The following is a 24,128-nucleotide window of genomic DNA, read 5'->3' as shown; positions in this document are numbered from 1 at the left end:
ATGAACAAACCGGATTAGACTAAATATTAATAATCTAATATCTGACACAGCATACTGACACAAAGAGGACACCTTGAACTAGATGATATTATATAAGGTGATACTGAACAGCTCAGAGGATTAGTGATGACATACAGAGCCTTTCTTTGCTTGGTGGTTAATAGGGGCAATGCCTACCTGGTCCATAATAAAGCTGTTAATATTTGCCAATATTATTCTATTATTTCTATTCTCAGTTGCCTTAGAAGACATCCAACCCATGGCCAGGGAACTGAATCTTCTGACACAAAATTTGATGCACTTAGCCTGGTTCTGGAGACAAGTTAGTTCATGGCTGGAAGTCTTTATTTGAGATAGATTGAATCTAAGATTTTTTTGCCCAACCTCCATACTACAGGGACTAATGCTCTACAATACCATTGTCCTTCTTCCTGAGGTACACAGCTCCAAAATGATAAAAATATTATTCTGACCTGGCTTCTCTGACAATGGGTTGCTCTATATGCCCCACTGTCTGTTATAAACTCTCGCTATACTGTCACACTAGAAAAAAAAATGACAGTCCTGCATCGCTCACTCCCAGGTGTCCTGAGTTACTGATTGTTGTGAGCATAGGTGCTGACTTCTGCTGGCGCCAGTGGGTGCTGGACCCCCCTTTGTCCCCAGCCCAGCCCCCATTCCAACCCCTTCCCCAAAGTCCCTGCCCCAACTCCACCCCTTCCCTGCCCCTATTCCAACCCCTTCCCCAAATGCCCACCCCCACTTCTTCCCCTGAGCGCACCGCATTCCCGCTCCTCCCCCTCCCTCCCAGAGCTTCTTACGCCGCGAAACAGCTGTTTTGCAGCAGCAAGCACTGGGAGTTAGGCGGAGAAGAGGGGACGCGGCGTGCTCAGGGGAGGAGGTGGAGGTGAGGTGAGGGGGGGCAGGGAAGGGAACTTGGCTGCACCCACCAATTTTTCCCCGTGGGTGCTCCAGCCTCTGGAGTCGGCGCCTATGGTTGTGAGCATGCTTTCTAAGGACAACAACGTATTGATATCCGGGAGCGCCTGAAGGTCCCTCCTGTAGCCTAAGGGGAGGAGCAACTGAATCTGGGGCTCAAATGATTCTGGAGGACAATGAATAAGAAAATAGAAACCGGGGTGAGGTCACAGGGCCAGAAGAAGGGAACCTGAAGGGGACACCGTTCAGCACAGGCACTGGCTTCCTCGAGGTCCTGGGGGTGCTTGAGCCTCGCTCCACCCCAGGCCTTTTTCCCCAAACCCCCACCCTGCTTCTTCCCACCCCTGTTCTGCCCCAGGCACCACTCTTTCTCCCAATCCCCCTCCCCCAGCCTCTTCCCACCCAGTTCCACCTCCTCCCCTAAGTGTGCCAGTCCCAGCTCCTCCCTCTCCCCTCCCCACCTGGGAACAGCTGATCGGGGGGTGGGGGAGAGGCAGGAGCTGACTGGCAGGGCCACTGGCAGATGGGAGGTGCTGACAGGGAGCCTGCTGCCAGTGGGTGGTAAGCACCAACTAATTTTTTTCCATGGGTGCTCCAGAGTCAGCGCCTATGCTGAGCAGAGAACCCCGGACAGCACCCGCTGCTCTTCAAAGGGATCTATGGAGCCAGTGGAGGCAGCCCAGAGGAATTCTCTCAGATAGATGATCAAAGGGAGGAAGGCGATCTTGCACCACAGACACGGTGTGCATTAAAAAAGCCCCAGATTTTTAAGGTCTTTTTTGGAGTATTTTTAGGACTCATGTCTTCTCCACAACCATGAGGACTAGAAATATACTGGTTTTTTAAATGAAAGCTGAGAGTCTCATGAAATCACATGACTTCCTGGGGGGAGGTGGCAGGGTCAAGAAAATCACCACATAAGATTCATGATAAAATGGTGAGATAGTGATACTAACACCATCACCTTCTTAGTGTGGGAGGTACTTAGCTACCCCAGCACAAGGCCATCTCCCAGGCTGGATAAAACCTGCCCCACTTGCCCTAGAGCAAGGAGAAAAGGAGTACTTGTGGCACCTTAGAGACTAACAAATTTATTTGAGCATAAGCTTTTGTGAGCTACAGCTCACGTCATCGGATGCATACAGTGGAAAATACAGTGGGGAGATTTTATATACACAGAGAACATGAAACAATGGGTGTTATCATACACACTGTAACGAGAGTGATCAGGTAAGGTGAGCTATTACCAGCAGGAGGGGAAAAAAACAACCTTTTGTAGTGATAATGAAGGTGGGCCATTTCCAGCAGTTGACAAGAAAGTGTGTACATTGGCCAAACTGGACAGTCTCTACGTAAAAGAATAAATGGACACAAATCAGACGTCAAGAATTATAACATTCAAAAACCAGTCGGAGAACACTTCAATCTCTCTAGTCACTCGATTACAGACCTAAAAGTGGCAATTCTTCAACAAAAAATACTTCAGAAACAGACTCTAACGAGAGACTGCTGAATTGGAATTAATTTGCAAACTGGACACAATTAACTTAGGCCTGAATAAAGACTGGGAGTGGCTGTGTCATTACAAAGTAAAACTATTTCCCCATGTTTATTCCCCCCTTCCCGCCCCCCCCCAGACATTCTTGTCAAGTGCTGAAAATGGCCCACCTTGATTATCACTACAAAAGGTTTTTGTCCCCTCTCCTGCTGGTAATAACTCACCTTACCTGATCATTCTGGTTACAGTGTGTAGGGTAACACCCACTGTTTCATGTTCTCTGTGTATATAAAATCTCCCCACTGTATTTTCCACTGCACGCATCCGATGAAGTGAGCTGTAGTTCAGGAAAGCTTATGCTCAAATAAATTGGTTGGTCTCTAAGGTGCCACAAGTCCTCCTGTACTTTTTGCAGATACAGACTAACAGGGCTGCTACTCTGAACCTAGAGCAAGGGACACCCCTGGGAACAAGGGGGAGAAAAGGGGCCCAGGAGGAACAGGGAGGTGAGGAATGGGGGGCCGAGGAGGGGAAACTTAGGCGAACTGCCACCGCGGGTGTCAGTTAATGTACCTGCCCGGGAGGCGGGGGCAGGCTCCCCGAGCGGACAGCGCCCCTGAGCGGAGGAAGGGGGAGAAGCACCCAGAGACGGAAGGAGACAAGCACCTGCCTCAGCCCCAGGCATCGGAGTCTGGCTTCCCTGAGTCCTGGGCCCCGCCCCACGTCCTCCAGCCAGGCCCAGCTCCTCGGGGGCCCGTGGCTCTCCCCCGCGCCTGCGCAGCGAGCGGGGCGACAGGTCGCTCCCCGCCCTGCACGGTGTTGACAGTGTCGGGTTTACGGCCCAGCTGTCCGGGTGCGAGGCGGCTGCCGGGCGGCCCGCTGCGTGGGGAACCCCGGGGCGGGCTGGTCCGGGCCCCCCGCACCCGGATGGGCCTGGCGGAGCCGGCACCATGGCCGCCCTGTACCAGAGCTCGGACCCGTCCGCCTCGGCCTCCCCCAACAAGCTGCTGGCGCTGAAGGACGTGAGGCAGGTGAAGGAGGAGACCACCCTGGACGAGAAGCTCTTCCTGCTGGCCTGCGACAAAGGTGTGGGCGCAGCCCGCCCCTCGCCCCGGGGCCGCTGTCGGGGTCGGGCTCGTGTGACACGGGGGCGGGACGCCGCCCCTCCCGTGGGGCATCCGCTTTGGGGGCGGGGGCCCGAGCTGGCCTGCAGCCGGTCTCTGCCCGCCGGCAGGGTGCGCGGTGCTGGGCAGCCGGCCTCTGCCCGCTAGGCTCAGGCCCCGCAGTCCCTTTTCTCCCAGTGGGGTTTCAGGTATAAATAGGTTAGGGCTGTGGTCAAAGGTCTCCTCGCAGCGCAGGCTGCACAAAGCGCCTCTCTAGCCGGAAACCTTTTTTTTGCCCATTAAATGTTTGAATGTTTACGTTAGAACATAATGAAAGAAGCCTGGACGCCACAGCGGAAGTTAGCAGGCAGAGGAGACAACTATCCATCATATGAACTTTCACACACAGAGGAATATAAAGTACATAAAAGGCAATAAAAGTAGAAAGGAGGGAAAGCGGGACTTATTATGTCTTGTAATCTGTTCCAGGCAGGGACCATACTTTCCTGTGTGTTGCACCCTGTGGAGGCCCCTGCACATAATAATTTGCTTCCTGTCCCATAAAATGGATCGCTGAGCCCCAGGGGAAGTTCTGTATTACTTCTCTCTGGTTTCTTCCTCCTGTGTGAATCAGGGGTGAGTGGGTTCAATAATGCTGCATCATAATGCTTGTGTCCCCCTTTTTATAATTAAAAACTTGTAACACTGACAAAAAGAGTCAAATTAGAAAAGAGTCATATAAATAATAGCATTGAAAAAGACAGGGACTCTAACTTGGTTCCTCTTTAGTCTCATACAGTACATAGGAGTCATTGCCCTGATCATTGAAAAGCACTTGCACGTGAGTTTGTACTGGTGGGACATAAGCAGAAGCTTAAATACTTTCCTGAATAAAAATAAATCTAAGCATGTGCTTAAGAGCTTTCCTGAGTTGGGATTTATAAGGGGTGAGGAAGAGTGACTTAACTGTGTTGTTTAATTTCACATCTAATGTAAATAACCCGTTTCTAGTTTGGCTGCTCAGCAGCTTATATGTTAAATATTTTTGGTCAGATGTCATGGATTACTGGTAGATTATTTCATATTTAAAGTCATCTTAAATTTTACCATGAGCATATGCTTTGCATTTTATTCTAATTGATAAAAGTATTATGTTTTATTTAATTTTCAGAATATATACCAGTAAAAATGAATCCAAAATACTAAGACATATTCATATGTTGCTTGTTTAGGTGACTATTACATGGTTAAGAAACTCTTGGAGCAGAACAGCTCAGGTGACATGAACATAAATTGTGTGGATGTGCTTGGGAGAAATGCTATAACCATTACCATTGAAAATGAAAACTTGGACATACTACAGCTTCTTTTGGATTATGGCTGTCAGGTACAGAACCACTACACACTCGTTATTGTCCTTGTTGTTTTTTGTTGTCTTTTCAGAACCTGCAAGAAAAATGTTATCAATTTTGTCCTTTTTCAGTTGGTAAACATTGATTTCCTCCTCCATGCCTACGTCATGTTTCTAGTGGAGCTTAAATAAAGATGGCAAATTTGTTTATTTTCATGTTAGTGCATCACCATCTTCAGTGATTCCAGTAGAGCTCTGGAAATAATTTGGTTATTTGCGCTGCAGAGCAAGTGCACACATTGTTCCCCAAACAAATTACTGACTACTTTTTAATATTCTGCAATGGAATTGTAAATTCTTAAAATATTTAGAATGCAAATATCACTTCGCCACTAGATAATAACAACTTTTAGGATGGGTGAAGATTGAAGTTAGAACATTAAATATTCTTTTCAAGTATCTTAGCTCTAGTCTAAAGCAAGCATACACTTCTGTAGTTCAGAGTTCAGGTACAGTGTATTGTTAAATAATTATATTTTACATGATGTTAAAAGTTAATTACGATATAAGAAGTAGCACCATTTTTTTTCCTGTTTCATTTCAGAATTGCACAATGTTGCTTCTTTTCCACACTGCGGTTAGAATAAGGTTCAACATAGATCTCTGACTGACAGGGATTTTAATTCAGTGGAATGATGAAAGTGCATCTACCTGTGAATTTTTAGTTTTGACTTACAAGCTTTCTGTCTGAATCTCTTGCCATTCCTCAATTCTGCTTTGCTCCCAAGTTGTTCAGGTGATTGTGATGACGGCTAGCTCTCCCTCTAAGCCTGCTTTCTCCAGTGTCTTTCAAGCAGTGGAAGCATGTGCTGCCCACCAAGCTTTCCTTGATAAGATGCTGCTTCCTCTGTTGCTAAGAGGGGACAAGTTTCTATTCTAACTTTCCCCGTTTTTAAACAGAAATGTTAAGTTTACAAAGAACAATGTAAAGTGAAAAATAAAAGGTGGTTTAACTTAGCCTTGCAGAAGCCTCATGAAAAGTTACCAGTCCAGACAGAACCTACCCTCTCGCCTTTACCATGATGGTAATGGACAGAAACTGATATTTTACTCCCACTTTCAAAATAAAATTATTTGCTCCATGCAGGATAATGGAATTTTGGAAGATTGGCTTAACTAAAGATGATCACTATTAAAATGTGTGATTGATCAGCAGTAAAGATGAAAAATGGTGGAGACTGGGGGAAGAGTTACAAAGCAACAGAATAGTTAAGGATCAGTGTACAACCCTGTACAGCTTCATTGTTGATTGTTTCAGAGTAGCAGCTGTGTTAGTCTGTATCCGCAAAAAGAAAAGGAGTACTTGTGGCACCTTAGAGACTAACAAATTTATTGGAGCATAAGCTTTTGTGAGCTACAGCTCACTTCATCGGATGCATACAGTGGAAATAAGTGGGGAGATTTTATATACACAGAGAACATGAGACAATGGGTGTTACCATACACACTGTAACGAGAAAAGAAAAGGAGTACTTGTGGCACCTTAGAGACTAACCAATTTATTTGAGCATGAGCTTTCGTGAGCTACAGCTCACTTCATCAGATGCATACCATGGAAACTGCAGCAGACTTTATATATACACAGAGAATATGAAACAATACCTCCTCCCACCCCACTGTCCTGCTGGTAATAGCTTATCTAAAGCGATCATCAGGTTGGGCCATTTCCAGCACAAATCCAGGTTTTCTCACCCTCCACCCCCCCCCACACAAATTCACTCTCCTGCTGGTGATAGCCCATCCAAAGTGACAACTCTTTACACAATGTGCATGATAATCAAGTTGGGCTATTTCCTGCACAAATCCAGGTTTTCTCACATCCTCCCCACCCCCATACACACACAAACTCACTCTCCTGCTGGTAATAGCTCATCCAAACTGACCACTCTCCAAGTTTTAATCCAAGTTAAACCGGAACATCTGGGGGGGGGGGTAGGAAAAAACAAGAGGAAATAGGCTACCTTGCATAATGACTTAGCCACTCCCAGTCTCTATTTAAGCCTAAATTAATAGTATCCAATTTGCAAATGAATTCCAATTCAGCAGTTTCTCGCTGGAGTCTGTTTTTGAAGTTTTTTTGCTGAAGAATTGCCACTTTTAGGTCTGTAATCGAGTGACCAAAGAGATTGAAGTGTTCTCTGACTGGTTTTTGAATGTTATAATTCTTGACGTCTGATTTGTGTCTATTTATTCTTAAATCATCATGTAGACATCATCTACAATTGTACCAAGCCAAATAGAGATATTCCAGGCAGGAATTATATTTTGTGTTGCTAAAATGGCAAGGAGCCAGAGACTCTCTTCCTTGATCCTTCTTGAATGGTTTGTGTCTTTTTCCCTCATTCAGACAGGATACAACATACGCATTTTAAAGAGCCCTCAACATTGGTCCTTCTGTCACATTTCTTTAAATTATATCTTGTTTCAGCTCCTTCAGTCCAGGACCTAGGAATGAAGTTTGTTGAGGGGGATCACTTTCCTTTTCAGATCATTGTTGGTCACTCTTGCAGTGGAACAAAACTGTCACTAGCACCATGTAAACTCATAGAATGACCCAAAGATTTTGAATCTTCACCCTATATGTGGTAGAGTGGATGGATAATGTTGATTAATGCTGCAGATTATGCATTGTTTTAGTAGGAGACACTCCTGGGGATTTAGTACAGACTTCAAACTACAAACAGTGTCTTTGCTTAGATTAACAAGGATTGCAGGTTTGACCCTGGAGAATAGTAATGCGGGAGAAGCTTGTTTGTATTAGTTTTCTATCTATCTTCCATTATGCTGTTTTTAAGATCACTTTTACTCTATAATGAATTTAATCTGCTCCTGCATATTTCTTATATCTGCCAAAAATTGTAGTGATTTTTCTTTTGCATCTTCATCATTTTATGGCAGTCTTTTTTAAAAAAAAAACTCTGTAGTTCTTTGTAATGTATTTGAGTACATCATTTGCTGTTTAACTTCAAAATCCTACTTTTTTTGTTTTTTTTGCATACTGACTATTTTACTGTTGCTTCAGATTTAACCTCCAATTTTCTCTCTTCAGTCTACAGATGCACTTTTGGTGGCGATTGACTCAGAAGTGGTGGGAGCTGTTGATATATTACTTAATCATCGACCAAAACGATCCTCAAGACCAACTATTGTAGTTAGTACTATTAATTCTTGTTAATTTTAGTTGGTACACCAGAAATTTAAAAAAAAAAAATCCTCTAAGGCTAAGAGGCTGTAAAAAATTAACTGAAGACTAAGGTCTACATTCAGTCCTGTTACAGATGCAGATCTTCATATGAGGATCTTGATTTGAATAGTATATTTACACTATTAATTTAAAGTTAGTGTTAACTATCATATTACACACATGAAAAGTAAAAAAAATCGATGCTTGTAAATCCTTTTTGTAGTACAAATTATTGGCAGGTCTGACTGAAAAAACCCAGTATATTTGGGGTAAAACTTTACTGAATTTAAGATTCACCTGAAATTTCTACCTTCATTTAAAAACTAATAATTTGAGATCCTTCCTTACAATCACTAAATATCAAGGTGCTTTAAAAAGTTTTACTGAGTGGAAAAACCTTGTAATGAGTAAGCATGTCTGTAATGCTGCAGGAGTCAGTGAGGTGAGTATGCATGTGTACATGTGCACATTACAAATCAGTTGTGTATAGTTTCTCTGCACCTGAATACTGGAATGGGGAAAAAAATCACTCAAGAAAAAATTTTACTTAAAGATTTAAAAAAAAATACTGAACTCTATTTTTCTATGGGCAACTTTAAACAATTTTCTTTCCTCATAACAAGATTCTCATTCTGACAGTTCCATGAGGACACATACTACACATGTGGAAAATGTTTTTAATCTTTTAAGTTTTCTTCCAAGAGGAAATAAAAAAGGAAGAGACACAATGAAATAGGGCCCTTAAAAGAAAACAGTTGGAGTTCTTATGTATTGTACCAGGCTATCTCTCTCAGAGCTACAAAATGGTTGAAATTTTTTGTGCAAATAGCTCATGAATATGTAAGTGGATCTCATTTAACCTTAACACTGTTTCCTTTCAAAGTAGTATTCCTTACAATTTATATAGCTCCGAGCATTCCCTGTTGGTACAGTACAAAGCAGAATTCAAGGGAGATTGCCTGTGGGTAGGTTATGAATTGCATATTTTATTTTGTGTTAGGGATGACTGACTCTCAGATTGCGGAATGAAGCAAAGTCATGAGTGAATGGAGCATGAACATTGTCTTCTCCAACTCATGAACAAAAAAAAAAAGTGTGATACTGACCACCTGCTTTTGTGACGAATTATAAATGATTTCCTCCTTCGCAGCCAGGATTCCCCAAAGTTCTGAAGGACTCTTATTTTGCTAAAGTCATTATCACATGTTTCTCACGATATGTTGAGGAAATAGAGAAAGTAAACTTTCCTTTAAGTGGGAGTTACATTATAGAAGGGGTGAGCTCCGATTTTAAAGTAAATTAATTAAAAAAAAAAAAAGATCTGAGTATGGACATATAGAATTTTATCAGAGAAGTAATGGAACATATAGAGAGAACTCCTTTACCAAGGGAAACCGCAGCATTTTTTCCCCACATCGAAGTCTGTCCAAATAATGCAGGTTGCAAAAATTAAATGTTTATTCTTCATTGCTCATATGAATTTTGTATTGGTGAAAGGCACCAAAAATTATTGCCCTAGAATCTAAAAGTTCTTTCTTTATCCTCAGAACAGGTGCAATGTGAGGAGCAGCTGAATAGTCTTTCCATACAGCTCTGCTAATGTTCTTGAACCCTAACTGAGGGACGGTTTTTTCTGGTGATTGAGAGGGTTCAGTCTTCATGGCTTTTTAACCCTTGTCCTTTTTGCTGACTATAATTAATGTGTATATTTGTCCTCTGAGAACTGAAATGAGACAATAGTGTAATTGTATCTTTGGAAGGCAGGCAATTTCCAATATTTAGATAGCTTACAAATTTGTGAAATCAAGATTATTGGTGGGGGGAATGTGTTAATCAGAACTTGACTTGGGCCCATGTTGATCAATCATGTTAATTATAACTTGTAGATAAACGTTTTAATAAAGTTGCATGTGATAATCTAAAACTTGTCTAAATGTTATTTCAGAAACTTATGGAGCGTATTCAGAACCCAGAGTACTCAACAACTATGGATGTAGCACCTGTCATTCTAGCTGCTCATCGTAACAACTATGAAATCCTTACTATGCTGTTAAAACAGGATATATCTCTACCCAAACCTCATGCTGTTGGCTGTGAATGCACCTTGTGCACAGCAAAGAACAAAAAAGATAGCCTACGGCACTCCAGGTCAGAAATATCAGATCTTGGTAATAACAAAAAATCCTCAAGGTATACCAAACTACATAAATCTGTAGCATCATTCAGAGTCAACATGTCTCTCTTTAAGTTGGAATTTAGAGGTGTATTTTATCTCATATATTTATTTTGGGATAGATTGAGCTTGTATGCCTTGGTGGAGGTCAGTGGGGTTTCCTCGGTTTCCCTCTGTGATCTGAAGGTGTTTATTCAGATTTGTTTTAAGTATGTCTTTTTGTGAGGTGTTGGGGGTCTTTGGGTGCGGGAGCCATAGAAATAAAATTTTCATTTAAAAATACTTTATTTTTATTAACTAATTTCATGAAGGAAAAAAAGAGGAAAAAATTCAAATATAGTAAATTATCTAATTTCTTTCAATAATTGTAATTTATGCTAGAAGGAGGGTTGTAAGCCTAAGAAAACAACATTTTATCAGAACTTAATTTGGAAAATGGAGAACCAAATGTGTAAAATTAAATGGAATATGATATTTTACATTTTATGTAAGTATGATGTAAGGGTGCAAATGGAAAAGCAGTTTGCTGACTCAAACCACAAATTTTATTTATTAAACTCAACAAAATACTTCAAGACTGGAAATAATTAGATATTTGAGGTATTTACAGAATAATTCCCATACATATAAAGGTTGTATAAGTGGACTGTAGCTACAGTCTGACATTTTGAGCAACTCCTGTGTGTCTAAATGGCTCAAAACTAAATTGAAAGCACTGGTATTGGCATTCAAATACAAAGGGCAATATTCTGATACCCTTACCCATGTTGGGTAGTACCTTACTCCATGAATATTCCCGTTGACTTCAGTATAAGTAAGGATATCAGAATCTACACCAAGATATTAGTGACTTAGGCTATGTCTATGGACCTTACAGCGACACAGCTGTACTGCTGCAAGGTCTCCCGTGTAGCTGCTCTATGCTGGCAGCTCTCTCATTACCGCATAATTAAACCACCCCAATGAGCGACGGTAGTTATGTTGGCAGGAGAGTGTCTCCCACCGACATAGCGATGTCCACGCTGGTCCTTTTGCCGGTGAAACTTTTGTCAGTTGGAATGGGTGTTTTTTTTTTTTTTTTTTCACGCCCCTGACGGACAAAAGTGTAGACATAGCCTTAGAAATACCTAAGAAAGTTACATATAGATGAAACTGAAATGAACTATTGAGATTTGACAACTTTGTTCCAGAGTGGAAGTGTAAAGGTGGTGTGGGAGGTATGATGTACATGTTTTGGAACTGTGAAATTACATATAAATTTTGCAAAGGGAAAAGCAGTGCTGTAAATGAGGTTAACACACCTACATTTGCTGCTTTCTCTGGACTTCAGTATTCTGACGTTATAGAAATTGCTGACACTTCCTTTGCAGATACAATGTGGATTACATGCACTAAAACTCTAATTGTGATGATAATTTAAGAGAGCTAGTATTAAATAGAAATTACCGCATTTACTGTTTTTTTTTTTTCCCCTAATTGTTCTCGTGACACTTAAGACTAGAGCACAGTGGATCAAATTATCCTCAGAGCTCTGACCTTTTGAAATCTTATGACAAATTAGCGTGTGATTTATTTTTTAAACATTTTGCTGGTTGCTGTTTAGTTCAATATAATCAGTAAAAGTTGTAGTGTTGATGGAACCTAATATTCTCAGTTGCAGAGCCTGAGCTGGAAAGACTTTTACTAATTTTATATTCTAGTCTTTAAAAAAGTTTTTAACTAGGTTTACATCCTCTCCAACTGATCTGATTTGCATTTGAGTGAAACACTTATTTCCTTGTCTAATGGAAATAGTTGTTAATGGATCAAAAATCAATTTCTAACAGGTATTTTTAAATTGGAATTTATCCTTCCAGTTTCCAAAATAATTTTTACATTGCTTTTTAGAGATCTTTGATGGAAATCTTGGTAACTAAAAACTTTCTTGGATTATGTTTATGCAACGGATATGAAGTTTATTTTTATTGCACTTATAGCCCATTAATTTTCCTTTAAAGTTCAGACTTATTTTGCCTACTACAACAATCTGATATTAGCAGGATGAGAATTACTGGTCATTACATAGATGAAGAGTATTTCCTGATCATTCCCCCACCACACAAGATAGGATCATGTCTTTTTTTTTTTTTTTCAACCTTCCTCATAGCAACCCAGAGTTCTGGCTAGTTAGTTAAGGTAGTTAAAAGGGAGGGAAAAACAAACACAAAACTTCGTTGCAACTTGCAGCTGGTGTCCAGTGCATTTAGACTGAATGGGTAACATGCTCTTGGGGTAAAAAATTGAGCATGGAACACAGGAGGCTACTGGCATCAACCTGGATTAGTTTGGAATGAGGGTGGTCTTAAATCTCATACAAGCTAAGTCACACTAGTGAGTACTCTCATCTCATGAACGAGGGTATGGTATAAGGATGTTGTCTCCCTTCCCTCTTGGTTACTATAGACAGTTTTACCATACTGGACCCAAATAGCTGCTCGGTAGTTGAAGATAGAGGCATTTTGCTTCCCGTTCTCCATTGCTTTGAGGTTCATTTATTAAAGTTGAGGCTTCTGCCTCATTTAATACATTCCTTTTGACTTTTTCTGTGTGTCATGATTAATGCTATGTGACCTTGCACCTTTGAAATTCATGTCATTTACCAGTCCTGCTGTCTGATTGGAACAAGCATTACTTTAACTGATGTCTTCTGCTGCTGTACTGACTGTGGTTGGAATAGCAGTGAGGAGAATAGAGCAAGCCAGTGTTGCAGCCTTCCTATGATATAAACTCCATTTAAAATAATGGGAGTTCTTCATATATGAAGGACTGCAGAATTGGACTCAAAATCGTTTCCTCCTTTGACACATCACATTAAATGTTTCTCACTTGAAAATTCTAAGTAACCCAGTATGTTGTCTTTAGGCCTAAAATCAAAATCAGCAGGCATAAATGCTCTGGGAGAGTATAAATGGAACTATAATTTCCTTTTGTCCTTTTGCAATGGACTTCAAAGTAGATGTGAGCACCCTACCTAGTGAGATTTATGAACCCGCCCACCCCCCGATTTTATGGCTGTAATCTCTCTTTAAATTAGTTTTAGCGTTTCTGAGATTTGAGAACGTATTGTGATTTGCAAATGCGATTTGCAAATGCTAATCAAATGAAGCGTCTTCATCTTAAGAAGTTGCCTTACTCTCTGAACCTTTTGTCTCAGATTTCGTCTTGACATCTATCGTTGTTTGGCCAGTCCTGCCTTAATAATGTTGACAGAGGAAGATCCAATCCTGAGAGCTTTTGAACTTAGTGCAGACTTAAAAGAGCTAAGTCTTGTCGAAGTTGAATTCAGGTAGGAATGAAAAGAAATACAAACTTACTTTTATCTCTCTCTTTTGTTTTCCACATAGCTCATGTTTTTGTGTTTGTTTGGCACTGTAGTCAGCTATTAAAAAAAATCAGATTGAGATTAATGGTGAGGAATGAATTAAGACTGATGAATCATCAAACACATTTTAAAAAGTAGTTACAACATTGCTGAGCAGTGTCTGCCAAAACTTTTTCATTTTGCCATAATGAGGCTATGTTTACACTACCCTTTATGTCGGCAAAATTTGTGTCGCTCAGAGGTGTAAATATTCCATGAGAGATCTTACAGTGGCGCAGCTGCATCGGTACATCGATGCCACTGTAAGCTCTCTAGTGTAGACATAGCCTTAATCGTTTGATCCTTTTTAGTGGTAGGCACTTGAGTGTGTTTAGTGTCATCAGCTTTTCACCTCCCCAGATCTGAGTCGAAATATGAAGTGAATTGATATTAAAAACTAGTTGGACACCACAACACTTAGTTCCTAGCCCACACAATTTCTAGCTTACTCATATCTCAAACATATTCTGTAATTTGCCAGGACTAAGATAACAAGGAATTCTGCAAGTCAGGATTGGGGTTCATGTACACACTATACAGCACTTGTCCACATGGAGCCCGACTCAGGTTTGTTTGTTTTTCTCTTTGCTTACTCTATATGAACACTAAAATGTAAAAATAAATAAATAAAATATTTGATACCAAAAGTGCCATGTCTATATTATAAACTAACAAGCCACATGATTTTGTGTTAAACTAATCAGGCTTTTTTTCCTGTTAAAAATTTCAAAATATTTGGCGACTGTTAATTACCACTTCTATTTAAAGTATTCATATAGAGGTTGGTTTTAGCCTTTCGTAAAGAGATGGGAATAAAATGATGCAAGTAAAGAACTGCTGCTAGATGTTAGTTTATAAGACCATTAAGACTTAAAGCACAGGCTTATTGTAATAAGGAAAAACTGTAAAGACCCTGAAGACCTCCTGGAGCTGCAGGAGGAGCAGATCTGAGATGCGGGGGACAGAATTGATATGATATGGGAACTTGGGGGACAGAATTGATTTGGAGTTGGGAGGGGGCAGGAAGATGTGGAACTGAGAATTCCTGCAGCAGTGGCCAAAATCACCTTACTATACATTTGGGAGAGTTGGCGATGCCAATTGCCTATCTGTGGGAGGAGGCGAAAGTTAAAAAATCGCAATATTATTTGTAATATTGTAGTAGTCTTGGCATAAACTGATTAAACAAGTTTAGGTCTGCCTTGACATTGCTTTTCATACTGAAGTTACAGCTCCAGTATTTTAATATTCTGTTCTGTTATGAGATCTGCTTCAATACTACAACCTCCAGTTATATTGTGACCAGTAGCGGGAGTATATTTCTGATATAATAGATTAACTTGTATCTAATTTTTGCTGTCTGTTGTAAATGGAGATCTCTTTAGAAAGTCTCCTTTTTTATAAGGATAATACATTAAACTACTATTTTAAACACATCAGTGTATTTTTAAAATACAAGGCTACTCTGCAAAAAGCTACTTATTTACTATTATTAGGTACATTTAAAAAAAAAAAAGTTCAAATGATTTAAAAAAAAAATCTTTCATGCATTGGAATGGCTGGTCATAACCACATCAGAAATTTGGTAAAAGTTGTACTGTAGTAAAAAAAGGTTAAGCTTTACATTTGAATTGTTGCGTGAGTCACATGGCTCTTCATAATTCTCTTCAGAAATGCTTGTCTGAGCACACAGTCTTCAAGTTCTGTATCTGTATTGCAGCAAAAATGCAGAGGTTGTATCTTAGTCACAATTTTTTAAAAATAAAATGGTTGAAGGAAAAAAGTGAAATCTGTGAACAAGGAGGATACAAATGGAACTAATTTAAAAATTTTGTTTCAAGGTTTCTCTGTCCTGTCTCCCCATCTCCCTCAGACACAAATACTTCAGTATTGTATCCATAAAGGATCAGATGATGATTTGAAAGATCCACTTATAGTTCTTGTTAGCTTTCTCCCTGCATGTTCACATCCATTAAACTACAACTTGCTTTCTTTATATTCCCTGTAATTAAAAATGATTGCAGAAATGTAGGGGATAACTATCTATCTCAGCCATCATTTCCTAATCTCATGTAGATATTTTCTTGTCCAAGGCAAAATATCAATATCCTAAATCTAGTTTCTTCATTTGGGCACTATTCTCTCTCAGTGAGGGTTCAGCTCTTGCTCTTACGTGACGATAACTTGTATTGAAGTATATTACATTCCCTGGTGAGACTAGCAGAAGGTGTGATTTTTCTCTGTATCTACTAATTTAATAAATCAGTTCCAACAAATAGTCTTAACTTTCAATTGATGGGATTAAAAAAATTCCTACATAAGAAATGGTCAACTTTTTCCCATGCTGTGAATTATTGTAAGAAGATTAGGTGACTATTAGTAAATTTTTATGAGGGAGACTGGGAAGTGTACATTTTAACCTGTGGAGATTTAAACTTTTAAGTTACAAGTAAAAAGAAGGCAAATATTACACTACAACTCTGTTTAGTAATTTCACCTCCATAGATCTGTCAGATTAGGATACAAAGGATGGTGCACACAGAACTGAAATACGTTGTTACACTGGAAACTTGCATAGACCTGTCTTCACTGTGAATGGCTCTAGAAAATGCTGTTGGCCCCTAATTTTATATAACAGCTTCATATAACTCAGTTTTGTGAAGCATATCTTTCTGTCCCTCCACTTAAGAGAGATAATTAATGTGTATATTGAAGTCTGAGTCAGAGGTACATTAATATCTGCTACTTTTGTATTTTCTAGAAATGATTATGAGGAACTAGCCCAGCAATGCAAAACCTTTGCTAAAGATTTGCTTGCACAGGCACGGAACTCACGGGAACTGGAAGTTATCCTAAACCATACAGCTAGTGATGAGCATGTGGACAAACGAGGATTGTTAGAAGAGAGGATGAATTTGAGTCGCCTAAAACTTGCTATCAAGTATAACCAAAAGGAGGTATGTCTGTCTCTCTGTGTCTCTCTCTCTCTCTCTCTTAATTTGTTATACATAGGCTTGAAAGGATTAGTTTTTTATTGATAAATTTAGATTTCACTGTACACAAACAAACTGATGAAACAATATTTCCTTCAATGGTAATCAAAATTTACAGATAGCAAAGTAAGAAAAATTTGAAAGGTCATATAAAATGAGGACTGTTTTTAAAAACAAAACAAAACCAAAACTAGCTATAGTGAGTGAATTTTCCATACTTAGGGCCATAGTGTCATAGAGTTTAAGGTCAGAAGGGACACCAAATAATCTGATCTGACCTCCTGTATGTCAGAGGCCGCCACCACCACCATCTCCCAGCAATCTCACACTAAACCCTACAATTAGACCATAGTATTACAACCCACAGGAGACTGGACTATTATGTGCAACAGATATTTTTTAAGCAAACATACAAAAAGTATTTCAGATGCACTTCTGTTTTTGATCATACCTTTTTTACCATTGTGATTAGATGAAATATATCATTTATTTTTTTCCTGTGTGGTATGAGAAAAGAGCCATCCATCCTTCTCTCCCTCATAAATAAATATTTTATTGCTGGCAGGTTTGTTATAGTGAGAATTTTTCGTGATAGGTTTTCTGAACTATTATGGTTGTGAAGGAGGAATTATTTTTTTCTGTTCATCTTGAAATTAAACTTCAAACAGTACTGAAATACAAACAATTTCTGACACATGTACTTTTCTAACAGAATTTTTGTTTAAATCAGTTGATCTACATAATATTTCAGACTGAAAGTTCCTGGTTGTGTGGGCCCTGTTTTAGCAAAGCACTTAAAAACAAGGTTAACTTTAAGTGATAGCTTAAATTCTTCGCTGAATTAGAGCCATAAAAATTAAGAAGTAGATCTGACTAGTATGGGATTACTTGGTCATTGTAAAGCATTGAGGGTCCTTAATTCCTTTTAACGGCAAAGACAACACAATGCACAGCACAATGGTGTTAGTGAACTTTGGGGGCACATAGTACCTCACAGAATCAGTCCCATAGGAAGCAGCAAGTTTTGGAGAATGGCATGGCTCTTAGGTCTGTATAACAGTTTTCTAAATGATAAAAAAAAGAAACAGCTAAATCATTCTTAATCTTACTGTTATCCTGACCTCTCAAGAAATCTGTTCTTGAAATCCATAAAAAAACTAGTGCTGTGGAATCCATGTTCTAAACTTGTGGGTGGGAAAGGAGGTGAAAGTAATTCATATTTGTGATTATCTTACTAACATTTTCCTTTTGTCTCCATATTAACATTTTAAAAAGTAACATTTAAAAATTATTCTTTCAAGATAATTATATCTACTTGCTCAGCAGAAAATGTGTAATACAGTATGATCAGTATGATCTATAACTGACTTATGGCTTGAATATAGATTTTTAATAATGGTTTCCTTAATCAGGGCTTGTTTTTTTTTTTCCAGTTTGTTGCCCAGTCTAACTGCCAGCAGTTTCTCAACACTGTGTGGTTTGGACAGATGGCAGGCTACCGACGCAAGCACACGTGTAAGAAGATTTTGACTGTTTTGACAGTTGGCATCTTTTGGCCAGTTCTGTCTCTCTGTTACTTATTAGCCCCTAAATCTCGAGTAGGTCGAATAATTCACACTCCTTTTATGAAGTTTATTATTCATGGAGCTTCATATTTCACGTTCCTGCTATTACTTAACTTGTATTCATTGGTCTACAATGAGAATAAGAAGAATACAATGGGGCCAGCACTTGAGAGAATAGACTATCTTCTGATAATATGGCTTATTGGTAAGTATCAGATGGATATAAAATTAGACAAAAGGTTCTGACATTGGCTATTTCATTGATCCAGCAATAATGTTGTGTGCTACACTGTAGGAAATGAGAATTCCAATCAGTGCTTGGCTGGAGGATAAAGGGTGAAGGAAGTGACGTACTTATGATCTAATGGAGTGACCAGGAATGCTATTTTGGAAGGGTTGGTAGAGTGCTGTTTCAGGCAAGAATGATCGTTTGGGATGTTAAGATGATAATGTGAGAACTATGTATTTTAACTAAGTTGCAGGACTGTTTTCAATAATGACAAAAAAAGTAAGCACATGTGTTCCTGTTATGATTAGTTACTTCTTCCATAAGAGATAGCTAGTGATTTTTTTCATTGATGCCAAATTGAAAATTTAGAGTTCAGAGATCATCTTAATTTTTCAACACCCTTTTCATGACTGGGTCATTTTGTTTATTATGTCGGCTGTTCAGCCATTGTGAGCCAATAGTATATTTTGGTCAGCCACCTACAAAGCAGCTGTTTAATTTCTGCTAGGTCCTGCTTTTCCTTTCTCTCTCTCTCTCTCTCTCTTTTTTTAACAAAAACGTAACTTTCATTTGGAATTTTTAAAGTGATCTTGGTTCTCTCGTGACTTGGGGCAAGGTTTGAAGTTAGGCTGATGTTTGATAGAATTTCAATATAGGTAGTTAAAAGTTTCAAAAGGTAGAGCAAATGTAATTAAAAAGATCATATTAAGCTTCTTGGAAAAACACATTCAATTAAAACTTTTCATGCACTTTATGCAAGTTGATAAAATTTATCTGGGTTGAAATACTTACAGATTCTTGGAATAAATATGTATTTATTTCAGCTCAATCAACTCTTCTATTTCTCTTCTATTTCAAATTGATTTTTGTTACTGTATGAGATGTGGGTCTCTGGAGCCATGAGGATTTACCTATATTTTCCCTACTCAAGGCCCTTTATTGATGCAGCTTTTTTTTAAAAAAAGGATGGAATTTGGTCCAAGTGTTTACTGCTGAGCAGTGCAAAATCTCTCCCTTCTAAGGTTTAAATAGGAAACCTTTACAGCAGTCTAGTCCCCGACAACCCAGGGAGGGGGAGACCACCAATTGAACCCAGTTTCCTGTGTGGCAGTATAGAAAAAGATTGGTAACTTGGCCTTGCATTTCCAGTTCTGCAATGTTTGAGTTTTAGTTCAATTTCAGATAAAAGGTAGAGCCACTGCAGAACTGGAAAATGGCTTAAGAAGAAAAATATTTGTTTTTAGTCTCTTATGTAAAATCTTCTTATTCAGTATATGAAAACCATTGATTTTTTTCCTCTTTCTCCTTTTGTTTTCTAATGCTATTTTAAATTTGTCTCCATTGTATGTACTTCCTTTTTATATACCAATATCATTGATAATATCAGCACATCCCAGAGAAGCATATTTGCAAGTTAATTGTGGTTGGTGCAGAACCAGTAGAGGGAGTACAGATACTGCTTTTGAGTAGAGTAGGTCCCCAAACTTTCACTGTTCTGTTTTATGAATTTGTCAGCCCTTTTAATGGTTTTCTTTTAAAGTTAGAATCTCTAGGACTTTGAGAACCAAATTCTAACAGCCTTAACATATGTTAATTCTTAAAAGACTATAGACAAACATGTAATCTATATCCTCATTTGTTTGATTGGAAGTTGGTAAAATGCTAGTGTTGAAAAGTTTACAGTTTTTGTCTAAACTGATTCTGTTACTCTTAAAAATATATACTTTGTGAGGTGATTCTGTTGAATGTCTAGAAATCTAAAAACTGTTCAATTCATAAGCATTTTTAAACCGTATTTACTCAAAAGTACCAGCAAGTAATATCACATTGTGGATTGGTGATAGTATAGGTATTTATTAGGCCCGTCAAACGATTAAAAATCGCAGTTAATCGCACTGTTAAACAATAATGGAATACCATTTATTTAAATAGTTTTGGATGTTTTCTACATTTTAAAATATATTGATTTCAATTATAACACAGAATACAAAGTGTACAGTGCTCACTTTATATTTATTTTTGATTACATATATTTGCACTGTAAAAAAACAAGAAACAGTATTTTTCAATTCACCTAATACAAGTATTGTAGTGCAATCTCTTTATCATGAAAGTCCACCCAGTCTTATTTCTTGTTCAGCCAATTACTCAGACAAACAAGGTGGGTTACAATTTGCAGGAGATAATACTGCCCGTTTCTTGTTCACAATGTCACCTGGAAGTGAGAACAGGCGTTCTCATGGCGCTGTTGTAGCCAGCGTTGCAACATGTTTACATACCAGATGTGCTAAAGCAGTGTTTCCCAAACTTGGGATGCCACTTGCTCAGGGAAAGACCCTGGTGGGCCGGGCCAGTTTGTTTACCTGCCACATCCGCAGGTTCGGCCAATCACGGCTCCCACTGGCCGCGGTTTGCCACTCCAGGCCAATGGGGGCTGTGGAAAGCAGCACGGGCCGAGGGACATACCAGCTGCTGCTTCCCGCAGCCCCCATTGGCCTGGAGCGGCGAACTGCGGCCAGTGGGAGCCACGATCGGCCGAACCTGCGGATGTGGCAGGTAAGCAAACTGACCCGGCCCACCAGGGGCTTTCCCTGAGCAAGCGGCGTCCCAAGTTTGGGAAACACTATGCTAAAGATTCATATGTCTCTTCATGCTTCCACCGTCATTACAGAGGACATGCGTCCATGCTGATGACAGGTTCTGCTCAATAACAGTCTAAAGCAGTGTGGACCGACACATGTTCATTTTCATCATCAGATGCCAGCAGCAGAAGGTTGATTTTCTTTTTTGGTGGTTCGGGTTCTGTGGCTTCCTCATCGGAGTGTTGCTCTTTTAAGACTTTTGAAAGCATGCTCCAGACCTTGTCCCTCTCAAATTTTGGAAGGCACTTCAGATTCTTAAACTTTGGGTCGAGTGCTGTAGCTATCTTTAGAAATCTCACATTGGTACCTTCTTTGCATTTTGTCAGATCTGCAGCAAAAGTGTTCTTAAAATGAACATGTGCCGAGTCATCATCCAAGACTACTATAACATGAAATATACGGCAGAATGCGAATAAAATAGAGCTGGAGACATATAGTTCTCCCCCCAAGGAGTTCAGTGACAAATGTAATTAATGCATTGTTTTTTTAACGAGCGTCATCAGCATGGAAGCATTTCCTCTGGAATGGTGGCCGAAGCATGAAGGAGCATACAAATGTTTAGCATATCTGGTACGTAAATACCTTGCAATGTCGGCTACAAAAGTCCCATACGAATGCCTGTTCTCACTTTCTGGTCACATTGTAAATAAGAAGTGGGCAGTATTGTCTCTTGAAAATGTAAACAAACTTGTTTGTCTTGTGATTGGCTGAACAAGAAGTAGGACAGAGTGGACTTGTAGGTGCTAAAGTTTTGCATTGTTTTGTTTTTGAGTGCAGTTATGTAACAAAAAAATCTACAGCACTCGACCCAAGGTTTAAGAATCTGAAGTGCCATCCAAAATTTCAGAGGGATGAGGTGTGGAGCATGCTTTCAGAAGACTTAAAAGACCAACACTCAGATACAGAAACTACAGAACCCGAACCACCAAAAAAGAAAATCAACCTTCTGCTGGTGGCATCTGACTCAGATAATGAAAATGAACATGTCGGTCCACTCTGCTTTGGATCGTTATCGAGCAGAACCTGTCATCAACATGTCCTCTGGAATGGTGGTTGAAGCGTGAAGGGAATCTTTAGCGCATCTGGCACGTAAATATCTTTCAGCATTGGCTACAATAGTGCCATGTGAATGCCTGTTCTCGCTTTCAGGTGACATTGTAAAGAAGAAGTGGGGACCATTATCTTCTGAAAATTGTAACCAAACTTGTTTATCTGAGCGATTGGGAGAATAAGAAGTAGGACTGAGTGGACTTGCAGGCTCTAAAGTTTTACAATGTTTTATTTTTGAATGCAGTTATTTTTTTTTTTTGGTACATAATTCTACATTTGTAAGTTCAACTTTCATGATAAAGAGATTGCATTACAGTACTTGTATTAGGTGAATTGAAAAATACTATTTCTTTTGTTCTTTTACCGTACAAATATATGTAATCAAAAATAAATATAAAGTGAGCACTGTACACTTTGTATTCTGGGTTATAATTGAAATCAATATATTTGAAAATGTAGAAAACATCCAAAACTATTTAAATAAATGGTATTCCATTATTGTTTAACAGTGCGATTAATTGCGATTAACTTTTTTAATCGCTTGACAGCCCTAATAAATTGTAAAATCAATATAATTTTTTAGTAAGATTAGGAGTGATGATAATTTAATCCATAGGTGGAAAGAAGCCTCTTTAAGGAAAAACAATAGACCTAGCATACTTAAATCACCTCCAGTATAACAGATCAGGCCTACAAGTAGACACTGTGCACTAAAGTTGTGTAGCATGCTCCATGAGTAATTCTATGAGCAACACGTATTTGTGTCTGGACAAGGGGAGGGGTGAGTTAACGGGTACTGTTGAGCTAGACCTCTAGTTAAAGGACTTGTAAAGACAAGGGGTAAATCACTTAAGTGACCGAGGCTTTCAAGTCAAGATTGAAATTGGGATTTAGGTTGCTAGGTCACTTAGGGACAGATTTTTGAAAGTGTTTAGTTGCAGGTAGGTACTTAGTGGGATTTTCAAAAGTGCCTAGGCACTTAACTCATATTGAAAACCGTGAAGGGAATTTGTTTCTTTGTTGTGAGATAAGATTGAAAGGGAGTGATTTGTAACTCAGACACATTACTAGTACCCAACTAAGATCTTTTTTTGAGATTAGTAAATCTTAATACTTTTAAATAAAGTATTTTAAATGTATATAAATGGGTTATTTTGCATTTGTTGTTGAATCATATAAGGAGATACATACAGAATAAATGCAACTTGGGATACCTCCAATAAAATATATTTTTAAAAAGTACTAAAATTAACTTGGAGGAGGAGAATTATGTTATTTCAACCAATCATTAACTAACTTTATCTTGTCGGAATTTGGAGCATTGGTATACTTTTTATTGAATCAATACTGTGTGATCATAGCAAAAATTCTGTTTTGGCTCCAAAACTTAAAGTTAAAAGCAGGTTTTTTATACTAGATTAACTTTTCGATATTTTGAGTGCTATTAGCCCTCCCTCCCAAAATAATCAATCCAAGATAAAAAAGCAACAAAATCTTATACTTCTAGACAAATGATGCAACATTTTGAGGATTTCCTATACTACCGTTTTACACCGTTATCTTCTTTTGTTAACTAGGTCAGTTTTAGTTACACATTAAACAATTTTTGCAATGTACAGACAAAACACCCCAAAACTAAGACTCATAACCAGGAAGAATAGATCTTTTACCTTCTACTTCTGGCTGTGGCAGTATGTGTTTTCTATGCTGCTTGGCTCTAATCTTTTATCATCGCAACATATTTCTTACTGAACAACAAGGAATGCCCTGCAAAAAGTATTTTAGGTTATTTATCTGACTTGCCTTTGCTTTTGTTGGACCAAAGTTTTAGAAGACTTGCAAAAACCTGTGCCAAGTCCAACAGTTTTCAGTTGCCAGTAATGCTACTTTTCTCCTAATTTTGAATATAGTAGCAAACATCTGAATTATCCAAATAATCAG

General features: G+C 38.9%; 1 protein-coding gene across 5 annotated transcripts in view; it reads left to right on the top strand.

Annotated features, from left to right (window-relative positions):
• The first annotated feature begins 3,167 nt into the window (after positions 1–3,167).
• Positions 3,168–24,128, top strand: part of TRPC1 (transient receptor potential cation channel subfamily C member 1) — a 46,076-nt gene continuing 25,115 nt past the window's right edge. The window contains exons 1-7 of one of the 5 annotated variants that reach the window (XM_073359775.1): positions 3,168–3,523; positions 4,773–4,927; positions 8,001–8,102; positions 10,081–10,325; positions 13,502–13,633; positions 16,470–16,665; positions 18,135–18,471. In XM_073359775.1, the coding sequence (XP_073215876.1) occupies positions 3,388–3,523; positions 4,773–4,927; positions 8,001–8,102; positions 10,081–10,325; positions 13,502–13,633; positions 16,470–16,665; positions 18,135–18,471 (1,303 nt within the window). In that variant the 5' untranslated portion in view covers positions 3,168–3,387. Of the gene's footprint in view, positions 3,524–4,772; positions 4,928–8,000; positions 8,103–10,080; positions 10,326–13,501; positions 13,634–14,189; positions 14,276–16,469; positions 16,666–18,132; positions 18,472–24,128 lie in introns of those variants that run through there. The other 4 variants (XM_073359773.1, XM_073359774.1, XM_073359776.1 and 1 more) reach the window with 4 other exon arrangements.

This window comes from Lepidochelys kempii, chromosome 9, assembly GCF_965140265.1.
Source record: "Lepidochelys kempii isolate rLepKem1 chromosome 9, rLepKem1.hap2, whole genome shotgun sequence".
Taxonomy (NCBI): Eukaryota; Metazoa; Chordata; order Testudines; family Cheloniidae; genus Lepidochelys; species Lepidochelys kempii.
This window is presented reverse-complemented; position numbering and strand designations above follow the sequence as displayed.